General features: G+C 37.1%; 1 protein-coding gene across 1 annotated transcript in view; it reads right to left on the minus strand.

Annotated features, from left to right (window-relative positions):
• LOC134004336 (NACHT, LRR and PYD domains-containing protein 12-like) overlaps positions 1-21877 on the minus strand; it is a gene marked incomplete at its 3' end in the record, with an annotated part of 79114 nt that overhangs the window by 7829 nt on the left and 49408 nt on the right. The window contains 1 exon segment of the mRNA XM_062443567.1: positions 12576-12752. Coding sequence (XP_062299551.1) covers positions 12576-12752 — 177 coding nt within the window.

Genomic DNA, 21877 nt, shown 5'->3' on the forward strand with positions numbered 1-21877 from the left:
TTACTGTAGTCTTCTCCCAGGAAGTCCTCCAGTACCTCTGTCTTCCTGTTGGTGTAACAGTGGTACATGTAGACTGCAGCCAGAAACTCCTGAACACTCAGATGAACAAAGCTGTAGACTTTTTCCTCAAATATCACGCCCTCTGCTTTGAAGATCTCTGTAAGAAATCCTGACGACACCGAGGCCTCTGTGACATCAAGACCACACTGCTCCAGGTCTTCTTGGTAGAACAGGATGTTTCCTTTCTCCAGATGTTCAAACGCCAGCCTCCCCAGCTTCAGAAGAAATTCACTGTCAGCCTCCGTCAGCTTCTGTGTTTTGGGCTCAAGTCCCTCATCAAATTTGTTCTTCTTCCTCTTTGTCTGAACCAGCAGGAAGTGTGAGTACATGTCAGTCAGGGTCTCAGGCAGCTCTCCTCTCTGCTCTGTAGTCAACATGCGCTTAACAACTCTAGCAATGATCCAGCAGAAGACTGGGAGGGTACACATGGTGCAGAGGCTCCTGGATGTCTTGATGTGTGAGATGATTTTGCTGGACTGCTCTTCATCACTGAATCTCTTCTTGAAGTACTCCTCCTTCTGGGCATCAGTGAAGCCTCGTACTTCTGTTATCCTGTCAAAACATTTCTGGTCCAGGATCTGATTGGTTGCTGCAGGTCTGGAAGTGATCCAGATGAGAGCCATGGGAAGCAGATTCCCCTTGATGAGGTTTGTCAGCAGCACACTGACTGATGACTTCTGTGTGACATCAGACACGACCTCACTGTTCTTGAAATCCAGTGACAGTCTGCTTTCATCCAGGCCGTCAAAGATGAACAAAACTTTAAAGTCTTCAGAATCGAGCATCTCTGCTGTGACGTTCTCTAATGTTGGATAGAAACGACGGATCAGTGTGAGCAGACTGTGCGGCTCATTTTTGACCACGTTCAGTTCCCTGAATGAAAGTGGAATCAGCAGACTGATATCTTGGTTTTTGGAGCCCTCTAACCAGTCCAGAATGAACTTCTGCACTGAGAAGGTTTTTCCAACGCCAGCGACGCCGCTCATCAGAACAACTTTGATGATGTGTTCCTCTTGGCAGGGTAAGACTTTAAAGATGTTGTGACACTTGATTGGAGTGTCATGGAGGGTGTTTGTCTTGAAAACTGTTTCAAGCTGCTTCTCTTCGTGTTGGATATTATCCTCTCTACTCTTTCCCTCTGTGATGTAGACCTCAGTGTAAATCTTTTTGAGGAGGGTTTCACTTCCTGCTTCATCAGTTCCATCTGTGGTTTTTTGAAATTTCCTCGTCAGAATGAAATCATATCTACCTAAAACCTTCTGCCGTCCACTACCTGCTGAAAGAGGAGAAAAATATAGATTTTAACAACTACATATGTTCATTGGAGTGTCACTTATGCCCTTATATTAGTTATATTCAAGAATAAAGCTAGTAATTCATGTTTATTGCGATTCATATGTATTGTATTTCAATATAAAATATTGGTGTTATACTGTATGACAATATTTCATTACACTGAATGATACATATCAAGAAGGCCCAAAATATTGACTAAATGTGATTCCTTTAGCAACAACAATAATGATCCTATGAGAAATTATCAGCAGCGGCACCAGTATATATTTTTTTTAAATTTTAAGTTAAAACCTGTATACTTCATTATCATCAGTGTTGCACGCATCGAGTCACTGTTTACTAATAAAATAGATTTAAAGGGGCTTCAGTATGTCTCTCCTGACAGCTAACCTAATGTCACTTCAATATCGTCTGCCATTACAACCACCTCCAGCAACCCCAGAAGCTAGCCCTAGCAGGGAAACCTGGTACGGGGATGCCAGTTATTTGCTTCTTCTCTAAACTCCTAACCGACAGTCGAGCTTCGTATCCATCCATTCTCTATTAAATTCACTGCTCAGAGAAAGCACAAATCCTCACCGGCTTCCTCTTAATGCCGACACATCATCAGTCCACACAATCAGCTATAGATTAAGCATTCATCATGCCATTTGAAATTTAAAGTCACGTTCTCACTTGCAGCTTTCACTTTTCTTATTCCCAAATTTACAGTCGCAACTTTTCAATCTGACACATGCAACCATTCCGGCTTTCAGATTTATCTTATTTCTCAGATGACTCCGTCTCTCTTTTAACCCAATCCGTCAAGGCAGATGGCCGTCCCCCAGAGCCAGGTTCTGCTTAAGGTTTCTTCCTGTTAAAGTAGAGTTTTTCCTTGCTGCCATCACCAAGTGCAAATGGGGGGGAACGCGGGGTCTTCGTAAATTAAAAATATTGTCTTGACCTGCTCTGTATGAAAGTGTAACAAGATAACTTTAGATGCAATTTAGCAATTGCAATTCCAGAAATCTCAGACTTTATCATCGTCAGAGCATCTCTTCATCTCTCAATCTAGACAAACACTAAATGATTCCTGGCTCTACCAGCACTTTAGCCACGTATCATCGTAGAACCATTCTTAAGAACCGCTCATTCTACGCTGTATTTTCTTTGATTTTTGTGCTTCTATTGTGGGTCAGTAGGCTACGTTGCTAGATGGTGTCTTTATCTGTCTGTTTAATTTGTTTGTGTTTGTTGCTGAAATATGATTGGGAGTCTGCATAGGTTTTTTTTGGCAGTTGACTGGAAGTTTTATGCTGATTCTGTGTCCTACTTCCTATCTTGTGCGATCTGCTCTGTTGAGCTTGATGCATCTTTGAAACAGTACGCCCTGCGCGGGGCAAAGGGGCTGCCAGCAGCGTATGCACGAGCATCATTGACACTTCTCAGACATTCCTCCTTGCTCTGATTGGTTGTTCTGATCCAGGAGTGATGGATTCTTGCAAATGGCATTACGACCACTGGATGGACCCAGAGACACAGGATTTTGTCACAGTTGATGTTTATCTTAGTCTACTGTCACAAGATAATGACAATTTTAGCAAATTGAACAAAAAAATAGTTACATACTGCAGCTTTAATAAACAGTTTAAGCACAGTATGTTGTTGGTGTGGTCATTGCACAACCAATTTTAGTAATTAAAAGTATTTAATAATTTCTCTTTTTTCATAATAACAATGAAAATAAATTCCCACAGACCTCACTCAGTTAATTAAAATGTTATTCAACATATGCTGCTCACCTCCTTCCTCAGTTGGCAGTGGGGTTGGTTCATTATCATGGGGAGATAGGACTGCTGAGCCTGGTGATGCATCTGTTGGTCCTGGCAGCAAGAGCAAGAACAACTCAGTTAATATGAATAGTTTGATAAACGTTTTCCTGCATTGATTAAATGTCAGATAAAAGAGGAGTGAAATTAAACACCCTGATTTGTTTTTTATAATATTAGGTGTTTTTATAATATAGATTTATTTATAATATTAGCAGTAACAAACTAACAGCTAATATGGCTAACAAGTGTCAAGCCTGGTTTGGAGAAAAAAAGCTGGTTTGGAGACAGGGCTGAACCATTTCAAGTAAATAAAAGGGGGTGTTTGGGCTATACAGAGGCTTCTGGGTCTGAGGTTTCCTCACTGACTTCAAGTATCTTGTGGTCTTACTTAACAGTTAGTGTAAAATAGAGAGAGAGACTAACAGATGACTGGTTGCAGTGAGAAACAAGGATGTGAAAAAAAAAGTTTAGAAAAAAGGGGGGGTTGCTGTCTTTTCATGGTGTGAGCCAGTTAACTTAAATTATTTTATCTTTGAATCATTAAAGAAATATATATATATATATATATATATATATAGATAATATAAAATATTATTTATCCTGCAACTTCTTCTTCTGATGAAGCTGGTGTACCATAAAAAAGACAAATCAGTTCCTAAGATTATTTTTGTTAACACATTATTATTAATAGAATACTGTAACTCATAATTTATGTAATAATTTATAGACTTCATGTGTTACTGCTTTCCTCTAATTTACCTTTTGGTTCTGGTTGGAAGTTTTGTAAACGTTGCACCAGATCATTCTTGCCGATCTTTTGTAAAACCTTCTTGGTTAGCTGCAGAGCTCCATGATCCTGATGTTTCTGTACCATCAGATCCACTGTGTCCTGCCTTGCTGCTTTCTCCAGCTGAGCCACTGGGATGCCTTTAAAGCCCTCCAAGACGTCATCCAGCTCCAGGAACCATTTGAACTTCTTGAAGTCATCTTCTTTTAAGTTTTCAAGAATGTTCAAGAGCTCCTCTTTATGTTTCGACATTTTGCCCCCTGCTGAAAATAATATGCATTTTAAATAAGAGGACGTGTTCAGTTCTCATCTCATGTCACTTTACCAGTATGACTTTTGTACATGTTCATCTTACATATTAATCATCTAATGCTTGAAACAACTTTTATTATTTTCATACTTTCAGTCTTTCACTACTGCAAAACTCTATTAGTAGGCAAACAACAAACTTTTGCAGCCATGTTCCAGGTGTGAGGGTTTGGTGTCTGTATTTCATATCAAATGAGAATATTTCATTCTTATTGTTGTACTTTTGACGGGCAGTATCATGTCTTTATGAAGTGCTCTGCTGGTATTACAACAAACTTTTATATTTTTACGTCACATACCTTTACAGGAGTTCATGAATGATCAGCTGGTAACGTTGGACACTGAGGGAAGCTTTTTGGTCTCTGAAAACCTGAAAGGAAAATAATAATGATGAGATACTAAACTTCACCACTGACTTTCCTGGTGCTTAAACTGGGAGGTCAGAGGTCATCTGCTGATCATGAGCCAAAAGGCATACAGTGTCTTTCTCAAGGACAACTCAAAAGGAAAGATGCTTGTTAATGTAATGGTTTGAGGAACAGCTGAACCTCCTTTCACACCTACGATGAGGCAGAGGTGAGATTCATTAAGCGCAATAAGTGTTAGTTTCACAATAACGGCTCTAAAATTGTCTCTTTTTTTGCCTATTATTTTCTGCTGGTCTGCGTCCATGTCATTTTACTGTGAAGTTTATGTCTGCCAAAAAATATGCCATTTCCTTTATTCTCACTGGAAAATATTATTTAACATAGTTTCAACATTAAAATGTGTTCTGACAACATTTCTAGTGAGAAATGTGCATTTTATTTTCATAATATTTGTTGAGTGAATGTGTATGTTAATTATTATGATGGTTGTTTCAGGTCATGTTTATCTAGAGCGCAGCAGTGTGTCATGTTACATCTGGGAGGACGCAGAAACCAGGAAAAGGAACAAGGAAACGTTTGAAGACGTCAACATTATGATTTTATAACCATGTTTTAGTGCGTGACACACAGATACATAAACCTCCCTCTATCAGTGGATTCATAGGCCACACACAGGCAGAGATAACATAATGGTTGATCAACGTCATTGTCAGTATTATTTGTAAGACCATAAAAAAACATAACAAAACTACAAACAGCTTGGAAAATGAGTATACTGACTATATATAGATTAGACTATAGATTGAATTCTCAGCAGATACTTAAAGTGTGATTTTATTCTAACATTACATTTATAACTCTCAGAGAATCACATCTGGACTTTGACTGTAGTTTAAAACCAACAAACAGACTTCACACTGTGACTTCTCTATTTTAATGATCCTGTGTGTCACGTTACATCTTTAACACGAATATCTGTACTTTCTACTCCTTATATTGTCAAAACAGTAACTCGTTATGTTACTGTCAACCTCGGTGACATTATAAAGAAGTCAATTATAACAGCAGTCTGTGACAGTGAGTTTGTCAGCGAGGAGAAATTACAGTCTCCGCAAATTTCTACAATCTCCAGGAATCTAGAGCGCGCGCTAGAGAGTGACGGTGTGTGTGTGTGTGTTATCGATCATGCAGTTCGAGCACTAGAGAGAGAGTATGTGTTTGTGACTATCAATTATCAATGCAACGCGTGTGAGCAAACGTCCTGACTGCTGTGATTGCACCCCCCTCTCGGCATCTCGTGTGCCGAGAACTGTTTTCTTTATTAAAAGATTAACAGTAGCCTATTGTGTATTATTGACGGTAAAATTAAATTTTTACTTTTGTACATAAATACATTTCAGAGCCTGAAGTAAAGGAGTTGAATCAGTACTGAATCAGTTGAATCACATCAGCCACCTCTGATTTTCTGACAGTTTAATCAACTAAACAAAACAATTAATCTGAAAAATAATTAGATTGATGGATAATGTTAGTAATCATTATTTTCAGCACTCACCTGTCTCAGACTTGCTGCTTTCCTCCTTCTGCCCTGTCTGCTTTAAAATGAAGTGAAGACAGGACAGAAGACTTTATAATGTATCCCTACCTGTTTACTCCTCCCTCCTTCTTTACTGGAAATCACCTGTGTGTGTGAGTGTGTGTGTGTATGTGTGTGTGTTAAATCATTTAGCAGTGACTGTACAGTTTATTTCTGTCCTCATTTATCATCATAGTCCTCAGGTATCGTATGGTTAATCAGGGTCAATGACTCAATGATGATCCTAAAAAATATCACACTTGTTGGTTACGTGATGTCTCCAAATATGTTGTAAAGTGCTGCAGATAAGAACTGCTATGTTCAACCTACTTAGGTTGATGAATTCAAAGGTTCAGTGTCTTTATTTTCCCCCTACCAGCTCTCTCTCCCCTCAACCCCAACCGGTCCAGGAGCCTGGTTCTGTCTGAGGTTTCTTCTCGTAAAAGGGGAGTTTTTCCTTGCCACTGTCGCCAGGAGCTCTTTAAATTAAATTAAATTAAATTAAGAGTACAGTCTTGTGTAAAGTGCCTTGAGATGACTTGTATTGTGATTTGGCGCTATATAAATAAAGATTGATTGAAATTGAGACTCAGGACCTGGTTTTATTGAGCATCTCAAATAAAGTAAGAAAAATCTAAAGGCGACATTTACACTTTCAATATCAGGTTTAGGGGCAATTCCAGTAGAAATTTTGTGTGCTCATTATTATCAGTTTCCACGATATACTAACAGTTTATCAAAAATGACACTTTGATAATCTTATGACTTGAAAATAAACTAATCTTGTTCAGATAGTCTGGAAAGGATCCAAAAGCTGAATCACACATTCCTTCACGAGCACAGTTCTGTCAAAATCATCTGTGTTAAAAATGACAACTACAGAGAACTGTAGTATCATTCAGCTCACAATCCTTACATCTGACAGCTGTGGTCCAAGCTTTCCTTAGTCCAGGATCTTTGGGGAACATTTAACATAAACAAGACCATCTTAAAATGACTTCTGGCATGTAGCTGAATAGTTTTACTTCTAGTCACGTAGTGCTTGATCAATTATTCAGTACAGTCATGTTATCGTTAGGTTGCCCTCATCACGATGATGTCAGGTCATTTACTCATATAACAGTAAAATACAATAAAAATGTCACTTCCTTGTGTAAAGTTAGCCAGTGATGTCTGTCATGTATGTTTCTTCTGTTTGTAGTGAAATGCGACACGTCTGCGCCATTTTTCCTGCTCTGTGTGACTCTTGACTGTTGACTGCCCCAATTTCTACTTAAAAATGAAGAAAACGATTGTTTGGTTGTTGCTAATTTTCATTACAGCTCTAATCCTCATTTTGGGCTCTGAGAAACTGTGATTTGAAAAAGAAAAATGAATTTACAAATTAATTGGGAATATGATGATAGTAATCAATAGAGCGGAAATGATAATTCGAGAAGATTAGTTGATTGACAGAAAATAAATCGCCAACAATTTTAGTCATTTTTAAAGGGGAAAAATGATAAAATTCTCTGATTCCAGCTTCTCAAATGTGAATATGTTCTGGTGTCTTTTGTCCTCTATGACAGTAAACTGAATCTTTGTGTTATTTTGGACTGAATGAGACATTTGAGGACGTCAACTTGGACTTGGGGAAACAATGACTGTCAGCCTAATCGACTAATGAATCCAGAAAGTGATCAACAGATTAATGGATGATGAAAATAGTCGTCAGTCGCAGTCAATTTACAGCCTGATCATCGTGTCTCTTCTTCCTCACAAAGAAGCTCAACATCACAGGGAAAACAGTGAACCTGGACATTTGGGTAATATCATTCTGTTAGACATCTGCTTTACTGTATTGGCATTCATTATCTGTTCATATGACTGCAAACACTTGTATAAATACAATACAATTTGGCCCTGATATATCACCTCTATGATACTTGAAAAAAAATGAGATCATAGAAGAAAATTCATCCTGAAATCATATTTTGTGCCAAAGACAACATTTTGACCAAAAACAAAACAAATTTAGATTTTAGAAAACAAATTAACAAGATATGAAACACTTTTAGGAGCACTGAGACAAATTTACAAGTGGTGAAATATTTTTACAAAAGACACAATCTACATAGAAAGAGAATGTACCAAATACTGGGAGTGATTGATGCTGTGAGCGGCCAATTCGTGTTGTTGTCTGTGAATTTTTTCGTGATGTTTTGTCCATTTTGTGTGGCTCATATGACTCATAATCTCACCAGAGCAAACGACAACATGAACAGGAAGCTCCCTGTTGACAGATAAAAGCATGGTTGACACATTTATGAACTGGCTCATAAAACTGAAAAATATTTTACTGTTTTGAGGATCAATCTTTGACCTGCTGCTGAGGACTTTGGGTAAATTTCCAGTTTCACAGACTGGTACTTTACAGTCAGTATAATTTGTTCTGATTATAAACATGAAAGAATAAATACTGCTCACTAAATAATTATCACTCCACCACCTCCCGTGACATCTAGGTGTATGAGAGTGAGTCAGAGGCAGGTGCAGGACGCAGGGATGTAGGTCAATGGGAATATTAAATGGGCAAAATTTCAGTCAAGGTGCCCTGTATGACCCATAAAGTCAGGAGGGCGTCATTTATTTGAATCATCTTATTCTATGCTCACTTTCAAACTCTCCAACAACGGACCCTCAAATTCATTCAGTCATTTAAATTGTGAAGGCATACAAAATTTAATTTCCTAATGACTGTCTTACCTGTATATTACTCCAATGATTAAATTAATCATTATTATTATGATTGATGATGATGAGATGTTAAGATCTGTTTAATTACTCATGTTGTATTATAGGACACATCATCAGTTGTGGGCCTCAGGGTCATCTGACGAAGGCCCTGTTGAATTTGATCCAGCCTCACAGTGTGTCCTGTCTGGGGCCGATAATAATGTGTGTCAGCCTGTGTATTGTCTTTGACTCCCTAGTTCAATCTGACCAATACTTACCGTGATGACCTGAATACTTTAATTTACTTTTACATCCACCCTAATATTTACCTCAGAATAGATACTAATACAACAACAACAACAACAACAACAACACAAAAAAAAACAACAATGTGCATTTCTGGGCTCTGGTCCAAACAATTTTCTCCACTTTTACTGTATTCTGTTCAGTTTGACTTCTTCAGATAACGGGCTAGTACAAACACCTATACCTCAGTGTCAGCATTATTTCATCTTTTACAACTTCTACTAATCAAGGCTTTCCTCCTAATACCTGAACAACTAAAACTGAGACTTAAACTAAATTAAAACTAAACTAAAACTACTTAATCACTTGCTAAACTAACTAAAACGGAACTAAAATAAAAAAGCAACTGTAAATGACTCTGAAAATGATCTGTTGATGGTAATTTCATGTGTGGCTTATTTTTCTTTTAGTTCCCCTATCCACTTCCTGTGCACGTTTGTGTTTTGGATCTTTTATTTTGAAGGCTTTTTGAGCAAAACAGGAAGTGGGTGCAACGGTTGTCTTGGAGACGAGTGCCTTGACAACGCAAAGGTTCCTGGTGTTAATGAAAGGTTATCAAGTTATTATTTATGATAAATGAGTGTTACATCTGTGATCAAGCGACCTAGCCGGAAAGGGAACAAGGTATTATTATTATATTATTATTTATTAGACTCATTTGTAAGTTGAGCTATCAGGAAATAAAACGTCCCTAAAAAGAGTTTATGTACGTCAAGTTCAAGGATGTTTTCTATCGATTTTTTTTTTTACCTCTGAAAGGAAAAAGATAAAGTCTAAAGTCACAAATCAGCTCCTGTTAGAGCTGCACAGAAATCAAACTGGTTGTAGTCCTGATAAAACGATCTGGTTGTTAAAGCAAAATGACAAAGGAAATAATTAAATTAAGCAACAACTAGAAGAAAAAACAAGATATAAAAAGAAAAATCACAACAGCCGCCTAATTTCTGCTCTACAAATTAAAGTTACAAACAAAGAAAAACTGGTTAAAATAATCTTTCTGCAGCACATGACGTCGTATTGAGTTTTGTATTTTCACTTCCAGTCAGACTCTGACATCTAGTGGACGGTCAGCTGTACTGCAGCCAGAGACAGAAAGCACTATGGGGCTTCTTGGCAACACTGTATTCACTGATGGTGAAATCTAACAGATCCACAGAAATCCAAAACTAACAACACAGATTCAATCAGATATGGCTCATTTATACACAAACAGGGAAAATAACTAAAGTAAAAATAGATGTTATAAATGAAGCTGAAGCTCGACACAGGATTAAATCACTGCAAGTTCATTTATTTCCACAGATGTGTCTGCTGTTAAAATGTCTTTTTTTTTAACCAAGAACAAAGAAAATGAGTGTATAACGCTTCTTAAAACCAATGTTACAGAAATAAGAAAATAAAGTATAGTGATGAAAAAAATAATCCAATGATATAAAACCAACAATGATACAAAATGTACATTTTAACAAACCTGATGCTGCTTTTAAGACAGTTTTTTTTAGATATTTTTGAATTGCTCATTTTGCCTACCCTTATTTGTCACTGACTCTCATGTCATGGTCTTTTGTTTCACTGAGGGTACAATGTCCCAAATCACTTCATGTAGTGATTTGGGACATTTTGGACTCACCGCCAGCACAGCCAGAAAAATAGACATAAGATTCAAATTTAAGATGTAAAGCATCTAAAACAAAATTAATTAGTGGATCCGTGAATATAAAATGAGTTTTAAAAATTGATTTAGTTTGATTTCAGTTTGTAAATATCATCTTATAATGAATTTTAGTATCATAGTTTCATTACATAACCTTGGTAAGTTACCTGCTCATAAACATAATGAATACACACATAATATACTAAATTAAAACTGTTTAATATTTCCAGCTGAGACTGTGAGAAAAGTACAACAAGTCATCATTATTTCTACTTTGCTGCTCTGACTGTGGTAAAACAGCGATGTCTCACTCTCTCCCAGCAGTAATCCTTCTCCTGCTGAAAGTCACAGTGAATTCTCTTCTGCTTCATTCATTAGTTTTAGTCCTCGTTAACTCTCAGTGTGATTCTGAGACGTTTGATAAATATGAGCCCAGGCTCAGAGTCTGACTTATAACACTGGTTTCTATCTTTTCTGCATCAAACAGTTCATAACAAATCTGTAAATTGCTGACTTCAACAAAATCCAGAGATAACTGTTCAGTTTGTAGTCAGTTAAGAGACTTAAGTGAAGACGACAAAATCCAGACCCAGACTCCAGTCCAGATGGATCATCAGGATACAGCTGATCCTCTCTCAACACTCTTGGATGTTCACTGACACTCTGACCGAGATCAATGATTATACTTCCATCTGATGAGATAAGAAGAAACAACAGAGGTGATAAATTAGTCTTTAGAGAGACTCATTTCATCAGCTGTCAGTCAGTGATGCAGCACATCCAGTATAAAGAGCAACAAGGACTTCAGTCCTGTTCAGACCAGAAGTGGAACAGCTGTGCAGCGTAGCTTGCCTCCTTTCAGCTCTCATATTAACGTGTTGGAGTGAACACACTGAGCTCCAAGCTTACACACCTGCACACACTTTTACTATCAAGTGTGTTTCCTCTGCAGATTTCACTCAAGTACACAGAGGAAATAATGTGCTGAGAGTCATGGACACATCATTACTGCAGAAACAGAGACATTCACTCATCAGTTTACTGATGGATTTACTGCTGATACATGTCAACTCGTATCAAAGTTTAAAGCTACAGAGTCTCTGTGGGATTTGAAGATAGTTCCTGCTGTTAAATCATCACATGACAATCAGTCAGAGCTCTCAGATAACAGCTACTGTGATTCCTTCCGCACAGGTTCTAGTCTGTGTAAAGACCACATGGTTACTAAACGTAATGATGCTTGTGTGAAATCAGAGCCAGTGATTTGCAGGCTGCAGTCAGACTGATCTTAGAGCTCTGACAAAGACGAACTGATCAATTGTTTAGTGTTGAAATGAGAGAACAAACACTTTGAGATCAGATTTGATGGACTGACAATTTGATGATGAGGACCACTGTCTCTATACGTCTTGTAAGGCTGTCAGCTGTAATCCTTTATTTCCTACAGACATCAACACAACAACAACAGCCATCTTCACATCAACTCAAACACATAATCACAACAAGCTTCTGGCTCATCTGATTGGCTGACTGTTCTCTCTCTCTCTCTGTCTTTCTGTCCAATCCTGAAGCCTGTCACCATTCTCCTCTCACAGCTTCACTGAGAAAAGCAGCACTGAGAAGGTTGGATGTTCACCAGGAAATACTGGATCTTTGCTTTGATACTGACTGTGTTAAATATAAAACTGCTGACCTCAGAGTCTCCAGTCTGTAGTCTGGACTCTCCTTAAGATCACACAGCAGCTTCACGTCTGAATCCTTCAGGTTGCTGTATCTCAGATCCAGCTCTGTCAGATGGGAGGAGGGGTTGGACTTCAGAGCTGAGGCCAGAGAAGCACAGCTGATCTCTGACAAACTGCACCGCTCCAAACTGAATAAAGAATAAATGATGTAGATTAAAATCCATTTGTAATCCAATCAAACATGTTCAACTGTGTGTGTGTGTGTGTGTGTGTGTGTGTGTGTGTGTGTGTGTGTGTGTGTGTGTGTGTGTGTGTGTGTGTGTGTGTCTGTGTTACTGAAGGCAGAACTGAAGTGTTGTTGTTTTTCCTTCCTGTCCGGTTAATGTGTTACACACTAGGAAGTCAATGTGTATCCATGAAAGATAATTAAGTTATATTAAGTGATAGTAGTATGATTAGTGATGAGTAGTATGAGTATGATTTACTGATTGTATGTTTCATTATATCCCGTTTAATGATTGATGTAACATTGCGTGTATTTCAGGAAGTTATACAGGAGTGATGTCACTCATTAGCATTATGATAGCTCACTTTCCCAGTGTAGCGGACCCCAGCCAGACAGTGGTTAAGCCTACTGATGCTTAAAGCTTTTCATTATTTATGTTCAGCTGTTAATTGACAGGCGACTTCTGTTGTCAAGGCAACGTCTCTAAGATGACAGGGCGTCCACTTCCTTTTTCGCTAAAACAGCCTGCAAACTAAAAGATCCACAACAAAAAAGTGAAATACAGTGTCAAAATAAAAGCTTAGAGGAAGTGGATGAAGGAACTAAGGGAAAAAATAAGGTTTTTAAATTATTATTAACAGACCATTATAAGTCATTTACACCCATATCAGTGCTAGAAATAACATACCTCTTCTATTATTAGCAAAACACAATTTTATCGCTATGAAAGACACTGTGATGTTCATTGACATCAGTTTTTATGTTTATTGAATGTTTAAAGCTTACAAGATAGCCTGCAGTTAAATTGTTTGCCATCTATGGTGAATTTAATGTAGGCTGTTTGTTATATTATTTACAGACCACGTCCACTCATCTATGATGTTAACTGTAACATCTACTGATGAAGAAATGTTATTAAATGTTCACTAAAAAGAAGACCTCCAGTCTTTGTCCATATTGCTGCTTCAGCCAGTGTTAATTATAAAGTGTAGAGCAGTTGCTACAGTGTGTGTGTGTGTGTGTGTGTGTGTGTGTGTGTGTGTGTGTGTGTGTGTGTGTGTGTGTGTGTGTGTGTGTGTGTGTGTGTGTGTGTTCTAAAGGATAAATATCACTGATCATACATTATTCATTAAAACACATTAAAGAATATAATAAAGAAATATTTCTCCTTCATCAAGTAAACTGGATCAGTTTCAAACACATATTAGTTGAGAGGATCTTCTGTATACAGATGTGACTCTTGTTACAGAAAATCACTCAAGTCCTTTTCCAGTGTTTGCTGTGATGGTGGTGTTTATTGATCTCCCAGGATATCGGTGAGTGGACTGACACAGAGCGGGTCTGTGACAGTAGACTGACCCAGAGCAAATGAAATGGAAGCTTTTTATACAGTAAGGTTAACATGGAGGGATTTTGCATTCAGATAGGAACCAGGGCCATTTTAGTAAAGGGGGAAGGAGGTTCTCAGACAGTCAGATGTCAATGTAAACTGATAAGGGCCAAAACAGGAGGAGGTACTGTAGCAAACGGTAAAATCATCAGGAGCAAGACTGACCAAGGCTCTGTTCCCAGACGTCACTTGATTATCACGTCTCTGCTCAAATGTGTATTTTTTCTTCAATCTTTACCAAAAATTATAAACATTAATTGACTTTAACAACTAACAGTGGACATTTTCTACAGTTTCTTTAAGAATCATCTTTAAACTACACACTAAACTTTGTACAGTAAAAAATTAAATATCGAAAAAATATGAGGCTTTGACAGTCTGGTAGACTCACACTTGATTTGTCTGACTCAAAGTTTCAGAATATTTAGTACAATATTCCCTCTTTGAGTTTTGATCCCTCCACTGCAGCTCAGCCAGGAAACACTGAAGAAACTGATACTTACTAGATATGTGTAACTCAGACTGCTGAAGCCTCATATTAGTTTAAACTCTGAAAGTCATTTTTACACAAAACAAGACTGTGGATTTTAAATTCCTGAAAATATTTAAATTCTACAGATTTGTGCTCAGATAAATCCTGAAAATGTATGAACCAAACATTTTAAACATTGGTGAAGGATTTGAATTGAATATATAGGAAAAAAAACTACCAAAGCTACAGTCAGTGAACTGACCTCAGAGTCTTCAGTCTACAGTTTGGACTCTCCAGTCCAGCAGACAGACGCTTCACTGATGAATCAGACAGGATGTTTCCACTCAGGTCCAGATCTGTCAGATGAGGGTCGGACTTCAGAGCTGAGGCCAAAACTTCACAGTGAGTCTCTGAGAGCCAACAGTAAGAAAGTCTGTAATGACACATATATTACAACATATGTTATCATGAAAGAGGACACTTTATATTTACTTCATGTATTTGATGATAAAACAGTTTAACATTCATTATTTTGATCAACATTTAATCTTCACATCAGTGGTTCTACTAATGTTTTTAAAGAGTTTTAATCATTTTTGGCACATTTTATTCCTTTAATGTAAAACAACAGTTGACACACAAACAGGAAAACAGGAGAGAGATCAGTGGACGCTGCAGTTATACTGGATGCATCTGAACCAGTAAGCTACCAGAACACTCCGAGTTCAGCTGATGGTCTCACTGTGCTTGAATGAAACAATAATTCTCATCACTCTCTCTCATACCTGCAGACTGTAATCTTTGTTTTCTTTTAATCTTGCAGATGAAGGAGAGAAAATGGAGTTACTTAATCTGTCTGTGTGATCTGATCTCATGTCTGTCTCCACAAAGTTAACATGAGGACATCTTGATTAGAAAACCAGTTTTACTGTCCACTATTTTTAATGTGACTGCAGGATATTTTGACTCAGTTCAACTCAGTGAACAGTTACAGTTGAGAAAGATCATCTCTCTTTGCTACCTGCTGCTGTCAGCTTCACATCCATAAGCAGCTACATTTACTGACTGCTGACAAACACTAATTAATCTAATGACCTGACAATATTAGACCTGTACATAATTAAATATGAATGTAATTAAATATTTAGATGTGTATGACAGATGACTGCATGATGTTTAGTTGTTGACTTTCTTTTCTGAGAATCTGAAAAACTGATTCAGCACAAATACAATTAACAAACCAATAAGGTTGAATTATTTTCAACATGATGTCATCAGAAAGATGTTATCAGAGTATAATCATTAAAAATATAACATTGAACTTTAATGTGTATAAGATCTCTTTAAACAGGCTGAATTGTGTCATTCTGCTCTCATATAATGATCAGACCTCTGTGCATTTCCTGCTACTACTCTTCTCTACACTGGGGATCAACTGATATATTTTTTTTAGAGCCGATTCAAATACAGATTATTAATAAATCAAAGAGGCTGATAAACGATACTTGCAGCCGATATTCAGTTGCTGTAAATGTTAAAATGTGCCAAAATGTACAGCAACACAAACCCCAACACAAAGCTGCCTTTAAATGAACATATATTTAATGAATATTTCTTTATAACATGAAATATCTGAACAATATATTTACAAAAAGTGCACAATATAATTATCTTCCAAAACAAAAAATGTGATGATGTGTTACAAACTGAACGGACAGCAGGCAGTAAACTTTGAAGATAGCACTGAACACTGATAGCTGTAGCCTACTAATTATTAATTGGATTGTTAAAGAGCAAATGCATCATAGTACAGGTAAGTGTGTTTATCTGTGTGTGTGTGTGTGTGTGTGTGTGTGTGTGTGTGTCTGTGAGTGTGTGTGTGTGTGTGTGTGTGTGTGTGTGTGTGTGTGTGTGTGTGTGTGTGTTCTAAAGGATAAATATCACTGATCAGACATTATTCATTAAAACACATTAAAGAATATAATAAAGAAATATTTCTCCTTCATCAAGTAAACTGGATCAGTTTCAAACAGATATTAGTTGAGAGGATCTTCTGTATACAGATGTGACTCTTGTTACAGAAAATCACTCAAGTCCTTTTCCAGTGTTTGCTGTGATGGTGGTGTTTATTGATATCTCAGGATATCAGTGAGTGGACTGACACAGAGCGGGTCTGTGACAGTAGATTGACCCAGAGCAAATGAAATGGAAGCATTTTATACAGTAAGGTTAACACAGTAATCAGCTAGTGAAAAGAAACAAAAGGGCACGAATGGAGGGATTTTGCATTCAGATAGGAACCAGGGCCATTTTAGTAAAGAGGGAAGGAGGTTCTCAGACAGTCAGATGTCAATGTTAACTGACAAGGGCCAAAACAGGAGGAGGTACTGTAGCAAACGGTAAAATCATCAGGAGCAAGACTGACCAAGGCTCTGTTCCCAGACGTCACTTGATTATCACGTCTCTGCTCAAATGTGTATTTTTTCTTCACTCTTTACCAAAAATTATAAACATTAATTGACTTTAACAACTAACAGTGGACATTTTCTACAGTTTCTTTAAGAATCATCTTTAAACTACACACTAAACTTTGTACAGTAAAAAATTAAATATCGAAAAAATATGAGGCTTTGACAGTCTGGTAGACTCACACTTGATTTGTCTGACTCAAAGTTTCAGAATATTTAGTACAATATTCCCTCTTTGAGTTTTGATCCCTCCACTGCAGCTCAGCCAGGAAACACTGAAGAAACTGATACTTACTAGATATGTGTAACTCAGACTGCTGAAGCCTCATATTAGTTTAAATTCTGGAAGTCATTTTTACACAAAACAAGACTGTGGATTTTAAATTCCTGAAAATATTTAAATTCTACAGATTTGTGCTCAGATAAATCCTGAAAATGTATGAACCAAACATTTTAAACATTGGTGAAGGATTTGAATTGAATATATAGGAAAAAAAACTACCAAAGCTACAGTCAGTGAACTGACCTCAGAGTCTTCAGTCTACAGTTTGGACTCTCCAGTCCAGCAGACAGACGCTTCACTGATGAATCAGACAGTTTGTTTCTACTCAGGTCCAGATCTGTCAGATGAGGGTTGGACTTCAGAGCTGAGGCCAAAACTTCACAGTGAGTCTCTGAGAGTCTACAGTAAGAAAGTCTGTAATGACACATATATTACAACATATGTTATCATGAAAGAGGACACTTTATATTTACTTCATGTATTTGATGATAAAACAGTTTAACATTCATTATTTTGATCAACATTTAATCTTCACATCAGTGGTTCTACTAATGTATTTAAAGAGTTTTAATCATTTTTGGCACATTTTATTCCTTTAATGTAAAACAACAGTTGACACACAAACAGGCAAACAGGAGAGAGATCAGTGGACGCTGCAGTTATACTGGATGCATCTGAACCAGTAAGCTACCAGAACACTCCCAGTTCAGCTGATGGTCTCACTGTGCTTGAATGAAACAATAATTCTCATCACTCTCTCTCATACCTGCAGACTGTAATCTTTGTTTTCTTTTAATCTTGCAGATGAAGGAGAGAAAATGGAGTTACTTAATCTGTCTGTGTGATCTGATCTCATGTCTGTCTCCACAAAGTTAACATGAGGACATCTTGATTAGAAAACCAGTTTTACTGTCCACTATTTTTAATGTGACTGCAGGATATTTTGACTCAGTTCAACTCAGTGAACAGTTACAGTTGAGAAAGATCATCTCTCTTTGCTACCTGCTGCTGTCAGCTTCACATCCATAAGCAGCTACATTTACTGACTGCTGACAAACACTAATTAATCTAATGACCTGACAATATTAGACCTGTACATAATTAAATATGAATGTAATTAAATATTTAGATGTGTATGACAGATGACTGCATGATGTTTAGTTGTTGACTTTATTTTCTGAGAATCTGAAAAACTGATTCAGCACAAAAACAATTAACAAACCAATAAGGTTGAATTATTTTCAACATGATGTCATCAGAAAGATGTTATCAGGGTATCAGCATTAAAAATATAACATTGAACTTTAATGTGTATAAGATCTCTTTAAACAGGCTGAATTGTGTCATTCTGCTCTCATATAATGATCAGACCTCTGTGCATTTCCTGCTACTACTCTTCTCTACACTGGGGATCAACTGACATCGTTTTTTCAGGGCCGATTCAAATACAGATTATTAATAAGTCAAAGAGGCTGATAACCGATACTTGCAGCTGATATTCAGTTGCTGTAAATGTTAAAATGTGCCAAAATGTACAGCAACACAAACCCCAACACAAAGCTGCCTTTAAATGAACATACGTTTAATGAATATTTCTTAATAACATGAAATATCTGATCAATACATTTACAAAAAGTGCACAATATAATTATCTTCCTAAACAAAAAAATGTGATGATGTGTTACAAACTGAACGGACAGCAGGCAGTAAACTTTGAAGATAGCACTGAACACTGATAGCTGTAGCCTACTAATTATTAATTGGATTGTTAAAGAGCAAATGCATCATAGTACAGGTAAGTGTGTTTATCTGTGTGTGTGTGTGTGTGTGTGTGTGTATCTTTGTATGTGTGTATCCATGTGTGTCTTTTTGTGTGTGTGTGTGTTTGTGTGTGTGTGTGTGTGTGTGTGTGTGTGTGTGTGTGTGCGTGCGTGTTTGTGTTTGTGTGTGTGTGTGTGTGTGTTTGTGTGTGTGTGTGTGTGTGTGTGTGTCTTTGTATTTGTGTGTGTTTGTGTGTGTGTGTGTGTGTGTGTTTGTGCGTGTGTGTGTGTGTGTGTGTGTCATGATTTTGCTGAAGTGAAAAATATTCTGTCATCAAATGAACAGAAATCGATCACACTGCTGCTGAACTCAGTCAAGTCTGTAATTAGAGGATCAATATGAAATCAGACCTGTTCATTATTTATTACATGAGCTCTTCTTCCTGTATTTGGTAGTTTAGTAGGTGTGTGTAATTAAAACATGTTATTGGTGGCAGTAATCATTCCTCCTGCCCATACTGACTGTGAAGTGGTCTCTTCCTAACACAGCTACACTGTAGGAAATGACTTCAGAAGTTCAGATGAAGCTAATATGAGGCTTTGACAGTCTGGTAGACTCACACTTGATTTGTCTGACTCAAAGTTTCAGAATATTTAGTACAATATTCCCTCTTTGAGTTTTGATCCCTCCACTGCAGCTCAGCCAGGAAACACTGAAGAAACTCAAAGATACTTACTAGATATGTGTAACTCAGACTGTTGAAGCCTCATATTAGTTTAAACTCTGAAAGTCATTTTAACACAAAACAAGACTGTGGATTTTAAATTCCTGAAAATATTTAAATTCTACAGATTTGTGCTCAAATAAATCCTGAAAATGTATGAACCAAACATTTTAAACATTGATGAAGGATTTGAATTTAATACATAGAAAAAAACTAGCTAAGCTACATTCAGTGAACTGACCTCAGAGTCTTCAGTCTACAGTTTGGACTCTCCAGTCCAGCAGACAGACGCTTCACTGATGAATCAGACAGTCTGTTGTCACTCAGGTCCAGATCTGTCAGATGAGGGTTGGACTTCAGAGCTGAGGCCAAAACTTCACAGTGAGTCTCTGAGAGTCCACAGTTATAAAGTCTGTAATGACACATATATTACAACATATGTTATCATGAAAGAGGACACTTTATATTTACTTCATGTATTTGATGATAAAACAGTTTAACATTCATTATTTTGATTAACATTTAATCTTCACATCAGTGGTTCTACTAATGTTTTTAAAGAGTTTTAATCATTTTTGGCACATTTTATTCCTTTAATGTAAAACAACAGTTGACACACAAACAGGAAAACAGGAGAGAGATCAGTGGACGCTGCAGTTATACTGGATGCATCTGAACCAGTAAGCTACCAGAACACTCCCAGTTCAGCTGATGGTCTCACTGTGCTTGAATGAAACAATAATTCTCATCACTCTCTCTCATAGCTGCAGACTGTAATCTTTGTTTTCTTTTAATCTTGCAGATGAAGGAGAGAAAATGGAGTTACTTAGTCTGTCTGTGGGATCTGATCTCATGTCTGTCTCCACAAAGTTAACATGAGGACATCTTGATTAGAAAACCAGTTTTACTGTCCACTATTTTTAATGTGACTGCAGGATATTTTGACTCAGTTCAACTCAGTGAACAGTTACAGTTGAGAAAGATCATCTCTCTTTGCTACCTGCTGCTGTCAGCTTCACATCCATAAGCAGCTACATTTACTGACTGCTGACAAACACTAATTAATCTAATGACCTGACAATATTAGACCTGTACATAATTAAATATGAATGTAATTAAATAATTAGATGTGTATGACAGATGACTGCATGATGTTTAGTTGTTGACTTTCTTTTCTGAGAATCTGAAAAACGGATTCAGCATAAATACAATTAACAAACCAATAAGGTTGAATTATTTTCAACATGATGTCATCAGAAAGATGTTATCAGGGTATCAGCATTAAAAATATAACATTGAACTTTAATGTGTATAATATCTCTTTAAACAGGCTGAATTGTGTCATTCTGCTCTCATATAATGATCAGACCTCTGTGCATTTCCTGCTACTACTCTTCTCTACACTGGGGATCAACTGATATCGGTTTTTCAGAGCCGATTCAAATACAGATTATTAATAAATCAAAGAGGCTGATAACCGATACTTGCAGCCGATATTCAGTTGCTGTAAATGTTAAAATGTGCCAAAATGTACAGCAACACAAACCCAACACAAAGCTGCCTTTAAATGAACATATATTTAATGAATGTTTCTTTATAACATGAAATATCTGAACAATATATTTACAAAAAGTGCACAATATAATTATCTTCCTAAACAAAAAAATGTGATGATGTGTTACAACCTGAACGGACAGCAGGCAGTAAACTTTGAAGATAGCACTGAACACTGATAGCTGTAGCCTACTAATTATTAATTGGATTGTTAAAGAGAAAATGCATCCTAGTACAGGTAAGTGTGTTATCTGTGTGTGTGTGTGTGTGTGTGTGTGTGTGTGTGTGTGTTTGTGTGTGTGTGTGTGTGTGTGTGTGTGTGTGTGTTTGTCTTTGTATTTGTGTGTGTGTGTGTGTGTGTGTGTGTGTGTGTGTGTGTGTGTGTGTGTGTTTGTGTGTGTGTGTGTGTGTGTGTGTCTGTGTGTCTGTGTGTGT

This window comes from Scomber scombrus, chromosome 22 (assembly GCF_963691925.1).
Source record: "Scomber scombrus chromosome 22, fScoSco1.1, whole genome shotgun sequence".
Taxonomy (NCBI): domain Eukaryota; kingdom Metazoa; phylum Chordata; class Actinopteri; order Scombriformes; family Scombridae; genus Scomber; species Scomber scombrus.